We start from the raw sequence: 17858 nt of genomic DNA, 5'->3' as shown, positions 1-17858 counted from the left end.
CATGACCGGGCCTCCTGCTTCAGCCTCTGCCCTTGTTTACCCCTCTAGCCCCATGTGCTCAGCCCTGCTGACGTTGTTTCCTCACCTCTCCCCAGAACAAAAGGGAAACCCGAGCACTGTGTGTGTGGAGACCAGCAACCTTGCGCGCAGCCGGCAGCAGAGGGTGATCCTGCCGGTGCACTACCCCGGCCGCGTGCACAGGACCAATGCCATCCCGGCCTACCCTACCAGGACAAGCATGGACTCCCACGGGAACCCCGTCACGCTGCTGACTGTGGACCGGCACGGGGAGCAGAGCCTCTATTCCCCACAGACCCCCACCTACATCCGCGGCTACCCACCCCTGCACCTGGACCACACCCTGGCCCCTCACCGCTGCGGCCTGGAGCACCGGGCCTACTCACCAGCTCACCCCTTCCGCAGGCCCAAGTTCAGCGGCCGCAGCTTCTCCAAGGCAGCTTGCTTCTCCCAGTATGAGACCATGTACCAACACTACTACTTCCAGGGCCTCAGCTACCCAGAGCAGGAGGGCCAGGCTCCCCCGGGCCTCTCTCCCAGGGGCCCGACCCGCGCCTTCCCCCCAAGCGGCGGCGGCGGCAGTGGCGGCGGCCTGCTGTTCCCCACCGTGGTGCACATGGCCCCGCCCTCCCACCTGGAGAGCGGCAGCACATCCAGCTTCAGCTGCTACCACGGCCACCGCTCAGTGTGCAGCGGCTACCTGGCTGACTGCCCGGGCAGCGACAGCAGCAGCAGCAGCAGCAGCTCCGGCCAGTGCCACTGCTCCTCCAGCGACTCTGTGGTGGACTGCACCGAGGTCAGCAACCAGGGTGTGTACGGGAGCTGCTCGACCTTCCGCAGCTCCCTCAGCAGCGACTATGACCCCTTCATCTACCGCAGCCGGAGCCCCTGTCGCACCAGCGATGTGGGGGGTTCCGGTGGCTCAGGCCGGGGGCCTGTCGTGTGCCTTGAGGGCTCCCCGCCTCCAGAGGAGCTCCCGGCAGCCCATGGTCAAGGTGCGGGGCGGGGAGAGCCTTGGCCCGGCCCTGCCTCTCCCTCGGGGGACCAGCTGTCCACCTGTAGCCTGGAGATGAACTACAGCAGCAACTCCTCCCTGGAGCACAGGGGGCCCGCCAGCTCTACCTCAGAAGTGGGGCTCGAGCCTTCTCCCGGGGCTGCCCCGGATCTCAGGAGGACCTGGAAGGGGGGCCGCGAAGGGCTGTCGTGTGCCTGCTGCTGCGAGCCCCAGCCCGCCACGCTGGAGCCCAGTGCAGGAGTGGCTGGGGGCAGCACGCTGTTCCTGGGTCTCCCGCCCTGTGAGGCCTGTGGCCCCACAGGTGGGGAGTCACAGCCGGGAAGCTCCCAGGGCCTGTACGGTCTTCACCCAGACCATTTGGCCAGGACAGATGGGGTGAAATATGAGGGCCTGCCCTGCTGCTTCTATGAAGAGAAGCAGGTGGCCCATGGTGGTGGAGGGGGCAGCGGCTGCTACACTGAGGACTGCTCCGTGAGCGTGCAGTACACGCTCGCCCAGGAGGCCCCGCCCAGCTGCCACCCAGGGGCCCGGGACCTGAGCCAGCGCATCCCCATCATTCCGGAGGATGTGGACTGTGACTTAGGCCTGCCCTCAGACTGCCAAGGGACCCGTGGCCTCAGCCCCTGGGGTGGGACCCTGGGCCCGGATGCCCTGCGGCCCCACAGAAGCCTGGGAGCAGCCCAGGAAGAAGAGCCGGTTCTCTGCTGCCAGGCCAGGGCACCGCTCTCGCCCGGCTGCCCTCTGGAGGGTGCAGAGGCCACCAGGGCCAGCTTCCCCGGTACCCCCCAGGACACTCAGGAGTCCAGCGCCACAGCCACTGAGGCTGCAGGTGAGAATAGGAGAGGACAGGAGGCCAGAGTCGGGGTCCTCTTTCTCCAGGTTGTTTTCTAAGCGACTTCCTTCGTGCCCTTGACTTTAAAAACACCATCTGCACCTGATGACTTCCAGGTGTTATTTCCACCCCAACCCTTGCTCTGCGTTCCAGACCCATTAGGCCTTCTTCCCTAACCCTCCCAAGATCCCACCCTGTCATGTCCACTGCAGCGCTCCCAAATGCCTCCCTCTGCATGCCCTGCCCCACTTCTCCCCTGCTCCCCACCCAATGCTCAGGCTGAAAGCCTGGCACTGGCCCTGAGCCCACCCCACCGTCCACACTCCAGTGTCCTGGGCTTCTCAGCCTGTCTGCAAGGACCACGTGGGCTTGTGTTTTGCCTCTGTCCAGAAAATCAAATTCCCAGAAAAATGCAGAATCCAAGTCCAGAATTTTCATTCAACTCAGCAGACCTCATCAAATTGCTCTAGAGTACCCAAACGTCTTGTGTCCCTAATAAACAGTCTGGCACCTTTGAGTAATACTGCAACACGACAGGACAGGTTCCACTTCCATAGTGTATCCCTAGTTTATCTCTTCTGCAGCCCGCACCTGCCATCTCTGGCAGGCCCGTTTCCTCTCCCCACGGTCAAGGCAGTGGCCTCCTGACTGGTCTCCTGCTGGTCTTGCCTTCTGTTCTGCATGGGAACCACAGTGGTGTTTTTTAAAATATATGTCTTTACACCGGAAAACCCTTCAGTACCTCGTCACTACCTTTAAATTAAAAAAATGTAAACTCCTCACCCCATTCTGTCTGATCTGCCCCCTGCCCACCCCTCTGACCACCTCCTGCTTCGCTCACCACCTGGCTACTCAAGCCTTTCTGTGGCCTCTGTCTATTGCCCCAGCCAGCCAAGTTCATCCCAGCCTCCAAACTTGTCTGCTGCTTCTCCAGACCTCAGCTGGAATCACATCCTCAGCCTCCTCCAAGGTCACTCTCACACCCTCTGCTCACTTCCCAGGCCATCACAGTCTGAGGTTACTTGGTTCTGAGGTCTGTAAGCTTCCAGGAGGGGGTCTTCTCCACTCTTCCCAGTGCCTGCAACAGTGCTGAATGTGGTGTTTTCATGCTACCTAATGACTTCCAGAAGTCTCTGCACCTCCAGATGAGGGAGACTGTCTAGGAGGCACCTGTGCCCCCAACAGCATGAGGAGCTCTCAGCAAAGGAGCTCTGTTTCGGCCCTTTGCTGTATAACACGGCCTGTCCGGTGTTGGGAGCTGTCCCTTCCTGAGAACCTGTCACACGCTGGCACAGGCACCCAAGTCCCTTGCCTGGTCCCTGTGTTGTGCCCAGGGCCTCCAGTGCCTGTTCTGTCCTCTGATGATTTCTCTCTCTCTCTCTCCCAGGACAGAGATCTCGCCCAGCAGACGGCGGCACGGGAGCCTGAGCTCAGAAGGAATTCTGGAAATGGGGACTATATGGAGACTCCAAGCTCGTGACTTCCTTCAGGAAAGAAAAAAAAAAAGAAAAAAAAAAGATTTTTTTTAGCTTTGACAAACACACAAAAGTGGTAATAAAGAGAGCCCTCCTTCTCAACCCAAAATGTGAGCCACCTGTGGCAAACCGCCCCCATCCCCACCCCCCATTAACAAACCAACAGACAAAATTCTCTGAGTCTTTTGCCTCTTTTGATAACATGGTATTCTGTTTTGTAAAGTGTGTGTGCTTGGGGTTCTGAGGTGTGTGGGATTGAGTTCTCTGCTTTGTTTTTTTTTAAGATATTATATGTAAATGTAAAGTTATTTAAATATATATTTTAAAGAACCCTAACCACCAACTTTTGCTGAAAAAAAAAATCACTGCTGCATTAATTGAACCACATCATGTGTAGATACTGTTGTCTCCCCGGAGGGGGCTCAGGCCTTTGAAAAGCTCAGGGCTACACCTGCCTTAGAAAATGAACCAGAAACTTGAAGTAAAGCTAGTTGATATGGGTACAGACTCTGAGGAACAATGCAATGCTGCCTCTTTCTTTCTTGTGGCAAATCCCAACGTGCAAAGTTTCGGGTCTTCTCAGAAGCCATGCCTCTCCGGCCCACACCTTTAGGCAGCTGATGGAAACAGCTAGGAACAGGGCGGAAGGTCTGCAGCACTGAGGAGCTGGGACAAGCCATTGCTACACAAAGCCCCAGGGTGACAGGGACAATTCAGCCCAGTGTCCTAAGTCTGTCCCTTTGGGTCAGCGTCTTAGGTAAAAGGACAGAGTTCACAATCCTGAACTTGGGCTTCCTGCTACTGGCTGCAGAAATGGTTCGAAGGGGTGTGTGGGGACAAACACCCGGGAGGAATGTAGTTTTGCGGCCTTGGTGTCTAGGGAGCAGAGAGTGTCCCGGAGAAGGGACAAAGGGCGCTGGAGCGTGCCTGCGGGGGGTGCACAGCCAGCATCCTTGGGCTGCCTTCCTGGGGATCCCACGGGGTCAGCACCGAGCTCCGTTTGAATGATACGTTTCCCATCCCATTTCCCTCTGGAAGCTCGCTTCAGGGGTCTTTCAGCCCATTGCCTTACGGCTGAAATTGCTCATCTCACCTGCAAATGTCTACTATCCTTTCTACCTAATGCACTATTATGTATTGATTCTCCAGGAGACAGAGAAGGAGACTATCAGATAGTTCAGACCCAAAGGGTAGGTCTTTGTATATTTTTCCAGCCTTTTGCTGTTCTTGTTTTTAAGAGGAAGGGAGAGTTTTAAAACCCAAACCATTTTTTTTTTTTTTGTTAAAGATGTTTCCACTTTTAAAAGGGAGAATCTATTTAAAGCTATTTCAGATCAGGGATTGTCATCCTTTTTGTCCAATCAATGTACTTCTTGTTCTTAAGAAAGGTTTTTTTAGAAGAAACTAATCACATTAGCCCTTGTGTTCACTAACTCCTCTGGTCACTTTGATTCATTTGTCATCTGAAATGCTCATTTGCAGAATAGGAACCTCACAGCCTAGGGTGCCCCCCCACCCCCCCCCACCCCCCACCCCCCCGCCGCCGCCGCCCTCCTAGTGGGTAAATAGAGACCACCCTGAGTTGCCATCATCGGTAATGTAAGGCTCAGGGGAAATCAGCCCAAAGTCCAGATGAGAATGTTTTGACTGAGAGTCTCACTGTATCCCAAGCCTTTTTGCCTTTTTTTTTTTTTTTTTTTTTAACTCAGCCTGTGATGAGGACATTTACCTACTTGTAGCCAGATTTTGACAGAAATTCCAACATCAACTGATGGAGCCATTTGCCATTTAGGAACTCACCATGGTGAGATGTGTCTTCCAGTCCCTGAGGTACAGTCCCTTGGGGGCTGCTCCCCCCACCCCGGGCTGATGCCCAGCACACCTGTTGGCGAGGGTGTGGGAAGCGCCTAAGCTGTTGACATGTGATCCGGGCCGCCTTTATTTCTCGGGCCAGGAGTAGCAGCTGCTGGGGACAACAGCTTGCATTACGTGGTTTTAGGGGAAGGATGGGGGCATGGCTTCTAACATGGGTTGCAAAAACCAGCTTCTCATTGTTGAGATTTTCTTGTTGTTTGTGGTTTTGTTTTTTGTTTTGTTTTTAATGCCTTTGAGTGCATACTCTTTGAAACCATAGCCCCAAAGTGGCTTTCTTTAGCCCTGCTTGGAAAACTACTCCTCAACAGCCTTAAGCAATAAATAGATGAGTAGATAATGTGGCTTCAACGGGGCTTATTAACATAAATGTGTCTGATTTTCATTTGAAAGGGCAATGATTACAGATGGCAAAAAGAAACATTTAATTGTTATAGTTTACAGGGTGGTAGAAACAGGAAAATGAAATGTTAAAACTTTAAGTATCAGCCATTGTCTTAAATTTGTGTTGGCCCACCAGACAAGGAGGTCACCAGAATGTAGTAACCCAACTATATTGCCTAGGCATTCAAATGAAAAGGAATGTCTTCTTCAAAGTTATAAGACTCCAATAATAATGACAAGTACCTTTGTCGGTGGCCTCTCAGTAGTGTGCTGGGGTCATATAGCCTTGGAAACTGGGAGCATCATATTTTCCATTGAGAACCGCCCCCCTTCCCCCAAGCCGAAGTCCCCTGGCCCAGCCCTGGGTATGGGACAGACAGACATGTAAACTGAAGAGTGTTGGAACCAGTTAAAAATGGTCTTCTGATCAACAAGGTACCTCTTTGTGATAGGACACAGCCTCAATATGCTGGCTCTGACTCAGTCTCTCCCGCCTCTGTTGAACCCAAGCCATTTTATAAAGCCCAATCTGCTGTCCCACCGCTCAGACCCTCCTCCCTTATGTGCTGCTAGTTTCTACTCAAAGCTCATGCATGACTAATGCTTTTTAAATGAGGTCTAAAAAATAATTACTAATCAAGAGTATTATTTTTTAAACAGACCTTTTTCTATTCTTTATATAAACTCTATTGTGTTGGTCTAACAAGACACTATTTTAAAAAAAAAATTTTTTTTACCTTCTCCCATAGCACTTAAAAGATATTTTGTAAAGACTTTGCTGTAAAGATTTTGTAATAAAATGGTCTAAGGGCTCCTTCTCCAACATTACCATTTTTTTAAATGTTTTAAAGGCTAGAAAACAACTTATGTATATTCTGTATATGTATAGCAGCACATTTCATTTATGGAAATATGTTCTCAGAATATTTATTTACTAATATATTTATCTTAAGCCATGTCTTATGTGGAGAGTGTGACATTGTTGGCATAATCATTGAAAATGACTAACATGAGGCCCTGTAAATACATGATAATTGCACACAGATTTTACATATTTGCCGACCAAAAATGATTTAAAACAAGTTGTAGTCTTCTATGGTTTTGTAACAAATTGTACAAATGACTGTAAAAAAAAAATACAATTTTATCAAGTACGTGTTACATGTTGTCATTGCTCTATTTGGGTAAAGGCCTACAGATTCCACCAAGAAGAGGTTTACATGAAGCAGGGCCTTTAACTTCAACTTGTTCACGTGAGCACCTGTGTGATTTCCTTTCCTGTTACCATAGAGTTCAGGTTGTTGGGCGCTAGGGTGATGGTGTCATGAGAGAGCATCTGATGGAGAGGGTGTGGGATTATGTCCTTGAGGTAATGGTAGTTTTTCTGCTCAGCGCTGTGTGGAGGGGTGAGGAGAACAGTAGTCCCCTTTTTAAAATAAGGAAGATGGGCTGGATACAAACTGTTGACTTCCTCTGCCTGGCCTTTTCTTACCTGGAGGACCGAGAGACCCCTCAAACCCCTATTAAGGAAAGGGGGCTTGTAGGGAAGAGATGGCAAGCATTTAGCCGTCGAGATGACCTCATCATGAGAGTGGAGAGGGGCTGTCAGTATGAAATGAATCTCGTACCCATTTGTCTTGTGTCCCAGGGAGGGAGTTACTAATTTGTAAAGCACTCTGAGATTATGTGGAAGGTGCAAAGTGGTGTTTATTTTTCAGACATCTAGCAGAGAATATCCTAAGCCCGTGAGCTCCAGTTCTATTTCTCTCTCTTTAACTTGGGCCATTTCTTGGGCACAGGCTCCTCATGGACCTCCAGCTGCCTCCTGCCAGGCACTGGGTCCTGAGCACCTCCAGGACTGGCGGCCTGGCTGTACAGAGCCTCCCAGAGCTTTTGTTTGATGGCCTTGCCCAGCTCCAAGCTGTACCTCTTGGGGGTCCCTGAAGGATTCCATAGCATCGGCTCAACCACAGAGTGGTACAGAGCCCTGTAACCCTCTGTGGAGAGGCCGTGGATGGTCAGCTTGTCCTCGGACAACTGCTGTCTCTGTCTGGTTTCAGGAAGCAACGCTTGGCCCTTCCAGGCCGCTGTCCCAATGTTCCGGGGTAATGCTTGGGTGGCAGCCACATGTTCGGCATATCTCTTCTCAAGATCTTGGCGGTCTGTTACTTTTTTCTCCTTTGAACTTTCTTTACTCTAGCCAGGAAGAAAGCAGAGAAGTCAAAGCTAAAACTTGAGAAGGGAGCTCAGAATAATTATCTGGGATTTGTGTCCCAGAGTCTTGGTTACAGCCACAACCAACATTTGTCTAGCGTGTTCCAGTTTACTGAATTCCTTCATGTATGCCACTGCGTGCATTCCCCCATAACCCTGTAAGGTCAGCAGGGGACGGTTTGACAGGCAAGGAAATCGGAATTGGTTTGCCCAAGGCCACACAGTTAGAAGGTTAATAACCATCGTGTCATCTATTGAATGCCATGCAGGATGTTAAGCATTTACCCTTTGCACTCTATTAGCTTAATCGTGAAACCCTATGGGGGAAGGGCCATTATTCCCCATTTTATAGATGACGAAGACAGAGGCAGAGAGAGGCTAAGCCCACGGTTCTCCTCAATTATAGTTAGAGCTGGAATCTGAAGCCAGACAGCTTAACTCCAGGGTGCAGTCTGAGCTCTGCTGGCCCCATGGAGTGATGGACCTCTTGGGAGGCCAGGTTCTCCAGGTGGAAGTTCACAGCAAGATCTGCAGCTCACCTCTTGGTGTTCGGTGTGTGTGCGTAAGGGCGCTACCCGTATCCGGGCTTTTCCCACCCTTGTTTTCCCTTTGCATCAAGATCCTTCTGCCCGTGCTTATGAAAGCCGCTTCATCCTCCCATAGAACCAGGCAGGGTGTAAACAGCATGAGCCCAGATCTGGTACTCTCTCCACTATAGCATGCTGCTGCCCACATCCCCACCCTCCACCACCGCCCCCCACAGCCCTGTCTTTAACTTTAGGATTTTCCTTCACTCTATATAAATCACTTAAGCATTAAATGTTCCCTAGCTTACGTTTTCCTGTCCCCACTCCGTCCCATTTCCTCCACCACAGCCACCATGTACCTTGTTGATGCCTCCTGCAGACCTCCTGAGCCTCGGTGAGCCTGAGTACTGCCCCACTGGCCGTTTGCCCTTGGAACTGATGGAGTTTCTTATCCCGCACCGATGCATGGCTTTTGTTGCTGAATTGTCCTTGGGTTTTAATCCCTTCGGGGGCTTTTCTTCAAACTTGAGTGGTCCTGGGCAATACTTATTCTTAAGTTGTCGCCTGAGCACCAGCTTAATCAGGGAGAAAGAACTGGCAATTAACGGATTCTTTACAACTTCCCAAGAAGAGGTGCTACCTGGTGCTGGGGTCCTGATGTTCTGCTTTGCACACATTCTGGCCGTCCAGATATTGGTGAGAGCCGGTGAGTCCACATAGCAGTCCTGAAGCCTGGTGTTCAGTAGGATGGACTGACGGAGCCCATAGGTGGGGATGCTGGAGTCTCGTCTCACGTAGATTGGATGCTAGAATTACAAAGGGAGAAAAAGGAATTTAAAAAAGACCAGTTCCCAAGCAGAGACTAGAAGGTCCACTTTGGCAAAGTATGAACATCTTTTTACACATCATTCCTTCTACACAGCTCTTAGAAATCTTTCTATCCATCTGGTCTCCTGCTCACCAAAGCTTTTTGTACCAAGTACAGAAACAAGGTCACGATGATATTCAGGCTCTCAGAGAACATAGCAATGCTTGTTCTGGAAGCTGGAAGTGGAGGTTTGGGAAGCACTTACAAGGAATCAGAGACAATTCCTGTCTACTGGAAAGCTTAGGGAACCATGGCAGGAAAGGAATGGAAATGAGATCACTCAACACTCCTCTAGGAACTGCAGTCACCCCTCCACCATGCCGCAACACAGAAAGAACAGCAGGTAAAGTTCTGCCAAACCCTAAATATAATTCTTAACCAGCCCACCATGGGCCAAGAAAGGCTGCTCAAGAAATACTGGGTTCCATAAAGGCAAAAGCACAAGGTAAATGATGCTGACCTCCATTTCCTGGGACCAGCCAAGAACAAGAGAACAATTTGGACAGATTAGAAGCACACATCTAAAGAGACCTGGCCTTCTAAGATACGTCATCGGTAAAAAAAATAAAATCACCTTACCATTGTTTCGGTTGCCTTAAATTTTATTTTATCTAGCTTAGTAGGGGGAAGAAATATGTATTTCCTTTTCCCTTTTTCTCTTTTGCTTTTTTTGGTTGTTGTTTTGCTTTGTTTTGTTTTAATATTTCTAGTCACCTGTCTTTCTCTGCCTCAGTCATATATGAGCAATTTGCAGCTTGTTTGGATTTTGGCTCACACGCAGGCAGTTTTGAACCATTGTCCCTAGTATTTGTGATGTCACTTTGGTTTGTGATGTGGATCTGGGTGGGTGTTACATCATCAGATTTTATAGTTAAATTAGGCTGGAAGGAGTTCTATTTTGTTGTGCTTGCAGCCTCAGGAACTTGTGAAGCTCTCATTCCCCCCACCCCCCGCCCCTCCCAGAAGGGCTTGGGTGAATTAGTAAGATCCTAACGTTCTTAAGAAGCATGCTTTGCACGCAACTTAGTCAAATACACAGACCATATTTGTGGATCCAGGTAGGGAGATAGATCCTTACATGTGCAAAAGTGGCCTTCTCCATGCACATAAAGAAGGTACTGTTACATTCTCCAAAGAGCTGCCAAGGTTAGGGACCAGAAATGAAAGAACACGTTCCTGCAACCCTGGGCACCTCTCCCTACATTTCTCTCCCCGGGAGACTACACGGTTTCTGGAATGTGGTTTTATTTTACATCCCATGGCAAATTCAGTAATTAGAGCTGTTAGCGGTGTCAAGGGCTTGAAACAGAAACAAAGACACCTCTTCCTGGTAACTGTTGGGCAATGCCTCGCTCCTTATCAGGTGCTCGTCCCGCTGGTGATTTTGAGTTTTTATACACCAAATGCCAAAGGAGGCTCCCTCCTGAGGGGGAGGAGAGAAATGATGGAAAAACAGAGTATGCGTCTGGCAGGAGCTCCTGGAATCGCATGTGTTGCCTGTTTCATTTTTCTGAGTGTTGTCCCTGGAGTGAATCAAAGTCTGCAGGCAGACCGCACCGCAGGCCGTGGTGGAACCACCTCCAGGCCAAAGGCATCTGGACCCACAGACGCTTGGGAGGACAATGGGGCCCATTCAGTGGTGAGCCCTGGCCTCACCTCCCGAGAGGTGGGTCAGTTTTAGAGCAGGGTGTTGGCAAGGGTTTGTCTTTGGGAAGCGTTTGTGAATGGCTGGAGACTGGGCAGGCAAGCATCCTTTCAAAGCCGGTGAATCCCGGCTCTTGGGCTACTGTCTGCCGTTGCTCTGCATGGCAGGGACAGAAGGGAAATGTTGGGCAATAAAGGAATTCTAAGAGTAGCTCTTCTGTTTCTCTGCTCTTCTTCCCCGTCTTGAGGTTGGCCTTCCCACACCTCCTCTTTCCGGATACTCATCTGTTATATTTATTTTCCTAGGCCTCTGCTCAATGGCCAAGTGACAGTGCTCTGACTCTGAGGAGCGTGCTGAATCTCCTTCTGCTGGCATAGAGCTGTTCACATGGACAGCAGCTGATACACACTCCAACTCCCATCAAATTCTGCCTCCTCTGCCTTCAGCGGAACTCACTTCCGTTGGCTCTTCCCCAGTAGGTAACCTCCAGGCTCCTTAGAACTAACCGAGGGTGATGCGGCCTGAGCTATTTCTCCTATGTCAGTAAGCTTTGTATTTATTGAATGCTTGCCACAGGTCGGGCACTGTTCTAGGCACTTCACAAGCATGATCTCACGAAATGCTACCAACAATCTTATGAGTTTGGGCACTGTGGCCATCCCTACTTTACAGATGAAGAAACTGAGGCACGAGCTGCTCAAGATCCATGCCCCAGATCCCAATGCTAGTAACCAATAAAGGCCGGACTCAACCAAGGTCTACACCATCCTTGCTCTTAACCACTCATAGCTATCACTGTGATGCTTTGCCTCTCATCTGGTCAGCCCATCCACATACTACCCCTGGGCCCAGTTCAAGTCCTGCCTGTGACATGAGACCTTCTCTGGCCTCAGGAGTTGGTCTGCCCAAGTTGACATCCCAGATCCATCTCTCAATGGGCAAGTGAATTCACATCTCTGAACCTTACCTTCCTCATCTGTGAAATGGGGATAGTAATAGTGCCTACCCCAGGATCACTGTGAGGATGAAATGGGACAAAGTGTGTGAAGCACTTGGTATGGCTCCTTGCACATAGGAAGCACTCATTAAATAATGTTCTCATTAATATTATTATTGGGGCCCATTCACTCACCTGACCCTTTCCTGAGCCCCTGTTGCTCATTGTCTGAGTGACATAACCCAACATTTGATATGAACTTCATCTCGAGTCCTTCATGAGGCCAAGCAACGAGCCTTTAGAAGTGGGGAATGATTCTGATCCGACTTGGGCATCATGACATTTCTTTTCCCAAGATTCACCTTCGCTAAACATTTGTCAGATTCTTGGGGCGCCTAGGTGGCTCAGTCGGTTAAGTGTCTTACTCTTAAATTTTTTTTTAATGTTTATTTATTTTTGAGAGAGAGACAGAGTGCGAGCAGGGGAGGGGGAGAGAGAGAGGGAGACAGAATCCAAAGCAGGCTCCAGCTGCCAGCACAGATGGCAGGGCTTGCCGATGTGGGGCTCGAACCTAAGAACCACAAGATCATGACCTGAGCCCAACTCGGACGTTCAACTGACTGAGCCACGTAGGCACCCCAAGTGTCTGACTCTTGATTTCAGCTCAGGTCATGATCTCATGGTTCGTGGGCTCGAGTCTCGTGGCTGAATCTGCCACTGACAGGGTGGAGCCTGCCTGGGATTTTCTCTCCCCTTCTCTCTCTGCCCCTCCCCGCTCACGTTTTCTCTCTCTCTCTCTCTCTCTCTCTCTCTCAAAATAAATAAATAAACATTAAAAAAAATTTTTTTGGTCAGATTCCTCGGCCTCACAGGAGTGGTGTTGTTACAGGAGCCACATTTCCCTCCGGTTGTGGGAGTCGTCCAGAATATCTCATGCTTCGTTAGATGGCAAGGAAAGTGGTTACCTGAGGATAAACTAAGGAAAGTGACAAGTCTTTCACCGGGATTGTTCCACTGAAGGCTGTGTTCAGAATTATAAAGTCAAAATGGAAAGACTCTATTTGGTCCAGGGTCCTGAAACTACGGCAAGAGTTTCCATCGTTGGTGCCAACACTTGGTCCAGAAAACCTGGAGTTGAGGCAGTAGGGCTTCCATGTTGCTGAAAGTCCTGTTCCTCAGTTTGATTCTCCAGTGAACCCTTTTATTCTGCTGAGCCCAGTCTAAATAGCCTTTATTTTCCACCAATCATTTGGAACTGTACTTTCTGACATATCTAAAACCACCACCCCTATTTGGAAACACATCTGCCCTTCTTTGATGCTTGGCCAAGCTCTCTTCACTGTATGTTTAGCTCCCGTAATCTTTTTTCTTTCTTTTTTCCTTGACTACTACCTTTCTTCTCTTTGATTTCTCTTCGTTCCTATTCTCCTTCTGGAGGGTCAGTTAATAAAGAGGAGATTGAGCCAATTCATAATTACTGTCGCCTTCCCCCTTCATCCCCCATCCCCAAATTCTAGTGGAATTTAGGTTTTTTTCATTTCCTCAGAAGATGTTTTTCTTTTAACACCCAAGCAGTAAACTTCCACACCCATATGGGAACATATCGGAGGTTCGTGATGTAGAAGGTTTAGGAAAGAAGGGAAAAACTTTGGATGAGAGAATTTGAAAAGATTCCTGAACCATGATGCAAACCCTGAGGAACAGTGATTTAAACCACATGTGCTGAATGTGCACCTATCATGGGCCAAGTATGTGAAATAAGGGTGCCCTGCCCACCCTGCCACCCCTTCCCACTGGACTCAGTTCTCAGATGTGGCCACCTGGATGCCACACAGACACCTCTAATTCACTATTTTCAAAACCAAATTATTTCATTTCCCTAGCCCCATCAGAGCAAGTAAAACCACGACTTCTCTAGAATTTCCCATCGCTAGGTTTCCAACGCAGAAACCTGAGACAGGATCAGTAACAGTATGGTGCTGAGCCGAGCCGGAGACTAAAAATCCTGTTTTTGTTTAAAAGTTTGACATTTTGGGGCATCTGGGTGGTTCAGTTGGTTGAGCATCTGACTCTCGATTTTGGCTCAGGTCATGATCTCATGGTTCTGGGGGTTCGAGCCCTGCACTGAGCTCTGCACTGACAGCACAGAGCCTGCTTCAGATTCTTTCTCTTCCTCTGTCTCTGCCCCTCCCCTGTTCTCTCTCTCTTAAAATAAATAAATAAACTTTAAAATAAAATAGAATTTTTATATTTTGTTCATCATGACTTTTGGGGCAATCATATTTTTAAAGATATTGCATTGAAATAATGTTTATGAAATGTTTTTTAAATTTTTTTTAATGTTTATTTTTGAGACAGAGAGAGACAGAGCATGAATGGGGGAGGGTCAGAGAGAGGGAGACACAGAATCTGAAACAGGCTCCAGGCTCTGAGCTGTCAGCACAGAGCCCGACGCGGGGCTCGAACTCACAGACCGCGAGATCATGACCTGAGCTGAAGTTGGCCGCCTAACCGACTGAGCCACCCAGGCGCCCCAATGAAATGTTTTTTAATTTATTTTATAATTTATTAAATAATATTTATTTATCTTGATTACTGAGTTTCTTGGCCTCCGTCAAGATTTTGTGCCTGAGGTGAACACCTGACTTGCCTCACCGTAATTCTGACCCTGGACCATTCAGTATTTGTTGCCAGAACCCCATAAGGACAAGTAGGCAATTCACCAAGGTGATTAGGAATGTAGTCCTGGTGTCTTACTGTCTGGGTTCAAAACCCAGCTCCACTACTATGTGACCTTTGGACAAGACATTCAACCTCTCTGAGGAGGTTGGTAAGGGTGCCTCTCTCATAGGGCTACTGGGGGCATTCTGTGAATTGTGACAGCAAGCACTGTACCTTGCCTAGAGTTTAGCAAAGTGCTCAGTAAAAGTTTGCTATTGTTGTTATTAGTGTCGGGCTCCTTATCCAGTGCTCTCTCCACAACATGATGTCTTTTGAGCAGAAATCATCCCAACTAGAGTTTCAAAGATACCAGGGTCACCTAAACGCCACCAGCTGAGCCCTCCCAACTTCTTGGCAAATCCTGTTGCCCTCAGAGGAATTGAAGGGCTTGACTGCAGAGCACAAGCAGGCAAACAGACAGACAGCAACATTTTCCTGGAGGCCCAGGGGCTACAGTCAATGTCCTCACTCTTTCCATGAAATAAATCCGCTAAGTGACTGAGGCATGTGGAGCATTGAAATGCATATCTCAGGCTGCTTCTTGCCAGGGTCCAGGACCACGTAACTGAGCAAAAGACCTTGAGCTGTTAATTGCCCTGACCTAGACCCAGTAGGCTATATTTTTAGCCTCTGTACACTGTTTCCATCACCTGTGCTGGGCTTTAAGCTACAAAAGAGGGGAGGGAGGCCTGGGGAAGGCTACAGGGATGTTTCTCATAGCAGCCAGTGGGGGCAGGGCCTGGCCCACTATTTTTGAGTTCTGTTGTACAAGCCAGCCTCATGGGTGTGCAACCTGGGTAGGGACACAGTGTCCCCAACCTTAGATGGGCCCCACACTTGATTTAATGCTCTGCTGTAGCCATCTTGAAATTCTTAATCATTTTGAACAAGGAGCTCCTCGTTTTCATTTCTCACGGGGCCCTGCAAATTACATAGCTCATTCTGGTTGTACGCAAGGCTGGTACCCACTCAGCCTGGGGAGCTTTCCTGCAGCATGGCAGGATAGGCTGAAGCTACTATCATGAGGCATAAATCCCCAGACTTGGCCACATAAACCTTATTTTGAACCTCTTGTCTGCTCCTTCCTATTTCCTCAGAAACCAGGGGGAGATTCCAAAGAACCTCATAAACTGTGTTCTGCTTTGCTAAAATATTTCCCCTCACTCGATTTAAAACAGTCCACAGACCATTCTCCATCAACATCATTTTCTTGTCTCTGTAGTACTTCTTGCTCTCTGAAATTCACATTATTTCTAGGACCAGCTTGTCTGGTTGGTGCTCTGGGTGTGTTCCTCACTGAATATTTGTTGAGTGGAGGAAGGGTCACCTTTATTGTCTGTTTCGGCAGATAGTTTCACCTGCATGTTCTCATATCATTCTCATTCCAGGTGCTCTCCTGCCTGCACCTTTGAAGATGCAAGTTAGAGGTGAAGCATTCTCGGGTCCTGCTGGAGGAGGTGGTTTTGGAGGTAGAAAGCGTCCAAGATGGTGGAGAGGAGAGGGTGAGTTGGGAGACACCAGATGGGATGTGGAGGATGGGAGAGTTGGACATTGGGGGGGGGGGGGGGCGGGTCCCCTCTCTCCAGTGAGGCACCCAGAGGATCCCTGAACTCGGAATGAGGCAGTGAAAACAATGAGTGAACAAGATTCTTCTTGCCGTGGCTCCGGGTCGTGTGGGTGGAGAGGGACCAAGATAGAGAGGCCTCGTGGGAGGTACCTGCGCCTTTGGGGCCGGGTCCAGGAAACAGCCGGGGAGCTGGTTGCGGGGAGGCAGATCCTGGAACTGGACGACGGGGCGCAAGGGCCTCAGTACCTAAGGCGGGCCCAGGAGCCCGCGGGGCGGTGACCGCCCCAACCCCGCTCTGGGCACGGCGAGTCGGCACACGAGGGCAGAAGCTCCCGCTCCCGCCGCCGCGCAGGGCGCAGGCCCGCACTTGCAAGCCCGGGACCGGGGACTTGAAAGCGGCCGGCGCGCCGCCCGGACCTGCCCCGCGGGGCGTCACCGCGGCGCTTTAGGCGGGAGCAGAAGGAAAATCTCTGCTTGGGGGAGTGCGGGGGAGGAGAGAGGCCCGGGACAGACCCAGAGCGCAGCCGGGGGAGACTTTGCGGGCGGGGAGGCAAGGAGCCTGCCACGCGGGGGCCGAGTTTAAGAAAGCCACGAGCTCTCTGAGCCCGTTTCCCAGTCTGTAAGAAAGCATCATTGCCCCATCCACTTCCAGACCCTGTCTGTGTCGGGCGCTTTACTTTCTTCTAGCTCATCTAATCTTGCCAAAGCCTTGTATTATTCCCATTTTGCGGAAGACTGAGGCTCAGACAGAGGAAGAAACTTGCCCCAGTTAACAAAGGATGTGCGATAGGATTCGGAAACAGGGTTCAGTATGCTGCCTCTTTTGTGGCTGCAAGAACTTGGATTGTGGAAGAAACTCAATATTTATTAAGCTCCTTCTGTGCGCGAGTAAAAGTTTCCACGCATTGCCTCATTTAACAGCCGCTTGGAGTATTTGCTATTAACGCCCCCATTTAAGAGATGAAGAAATTGAGGTAAGAGAGCTATTTTTTCCTTTAAACCTGCCCAAGGCCTTACAGGTGACCATGTGGAGGGTGAACCCGAACAGACTGACTCTAGAGCACCCTTTTTTTTTTTAGCCACTACGATGAACCAAACAGGGAAAAACGGTTTGCAAACTTCTATTCTGATCATTACCGCTGCGGTCGAGCCCGCGAGTGGGTCACGACCGGAGTGAGGGTGGGGCAAGGCTCATTGGGCGCCTGGCCCACTTCAGCCCTGCCAAAGCCCTGCTTTGGGACTCGGAGGCGGGGCCCCTGGCCCCGCCCTTCACCTGCTGGCCCCGCCCTTCGTTCGGACCAATAAAGTGCCCTGCAGGGGCGGGCCCAGGTGAGGAAGGGGTGCGTGGGCGGGGCCTGGTGCGTGAGTGGCAGGCGCGGCGCGCGCTCCGGGAGGGGAGGGCGTGCGAAGCCGGCTCCGCCCCTCGGGCCTAGCAGCAGAGCCGGGCGGGCCCCGCACAGCCGGGGCGGTGGCGGCGCTGGGGAGAGGGCGGGCCGGGGCGGGGCTGCCGGGTGGCCGGGGCGGGGCCACGCCCGAGCCCCGCGTCCCGCTCCGATGGCCGCCCCCGGCTCCCCGCGCTGCCCCCTCTCCCCCGGGCCGCGCCCCGGGGCCCCGCACTGACGGCCCATGGCGCCGCCCGCCGCCCGCCTCGCCCTGCTCTCCGCCGCCGCGCTCACGCTGGCGGCCCGGCCCGCGCCCAGCCCCGGCCTCGGCCCCGGACCCGGTGAGTGAGCGAGCCCCGGCGCCCGCCCTGCGCCGAGCTCGCCCGAGGGGCGACGCGGGC

General features: G+C 50.9%; 3 protein-coding genes across 8 annotated transcripts in view; 2 read left to right on the top strand and 1 right to left on the bottom strand.

The window, feature by feature from the left end:
- Window positions 1-6750, top strand: part of ZNRF3 (zinc and ring finger 3) — a 158694-nt gene extending 151944 nt beyond the window's left edge. For all 4 annotated transcript variants that reach the window (XM_047828369.1, XM_047828370.1, XM_047828371.1 and 1 more), the window contains 2 exons: window positions 96-1862; window positions 3253-6750. In XM_047828369.1, coding sequence (XP_047684325.1) covers window positions 96-1862; window positions 3253-3293 — 1808 coding nt within the window. In that variant the 3' untranslated portion in view covers window positions 3294-6750. The remainder of the gene's footprint in view (window positions 1-95; window positions 1863-3252) is intronic.
- Window positions 6751-7311: 561 nt separating this feature from the next.
- On the bottom strand, window positions 7312-9812 carry CD3H22orf31 (chromosome D3 C22orf31 homolog). Its single transcript, XM_047828556.1, has 3 exons — window positions 9785-9812; window positions 8697-9143; window positions 7312-7792 (listed from the first exon to the last, which is right to left on the bottom strand). Exons 1-3 carry the CDS (start codon window positions 9785-9787, stop codon window positions 7355-7357), a joined length of 888 nt encoding a protein of 295 aa, XP_047684512.1. The 5' UTR covers window positions 9788-9812; the 3' UTR covers window positions 7312-7354.
- A 6078-nt stretch (window positions 9813-15890) lies between these two features.
- KREMEN1 (kringle containing transmembrane protein 1) overlaps window positions 15891-17858 on the top strand; it is a 74380-nt gene continuing 72412 nt past the window's right edge. For 2 of the 3 annotated variants that reach the window (XM_047828382.1, XM_047828381.1), the window contains exon 1: window positions 17661-17798. In XM_047828382.1, the coding sequence (XP_047684338.1) occupies window positions 17702-17798 (97 nt within the window). In that variant the 5' untranslated portion in view covers window positions 17661-17701. Of the gene's footprint in view, window positions 16011-17660; window positions 17799-17858 lie in introns of those variants that run through there. The other variant, XM_047828383.1, reaches the window with a different exon arrangement.

This window comes from Prionailurus viverrinus, chromosome D3 (genome assembly GCF_022837055.1).
Source record: "Prionailurus viverrinus isolate Anna chromosome D3, UM_Priviv_1.0, whole genome shotgun sequence".
NCBI classification, from domain to species: Eukaryota; Metazoa; Chordata; class Mammalia; order Carnivora; family Felidae; genus Prionailurus; species Prionailurus viverrinus.
This window is presented reverse-complemented; position numbering and strand designations above follow the sequence as displayed.

Coding starts and splice junctions, on each gene's coding strand:
- CD3H22orf31 (XM_047828556.1), bottom strand. Junction 7,793..8,696: donor CTGCAGGAGGCATCAACAAG/GTACATGGTGGC, acceptor CTTCCTGGCTAG/AGTAAAGAAAGTTCAAAGGA.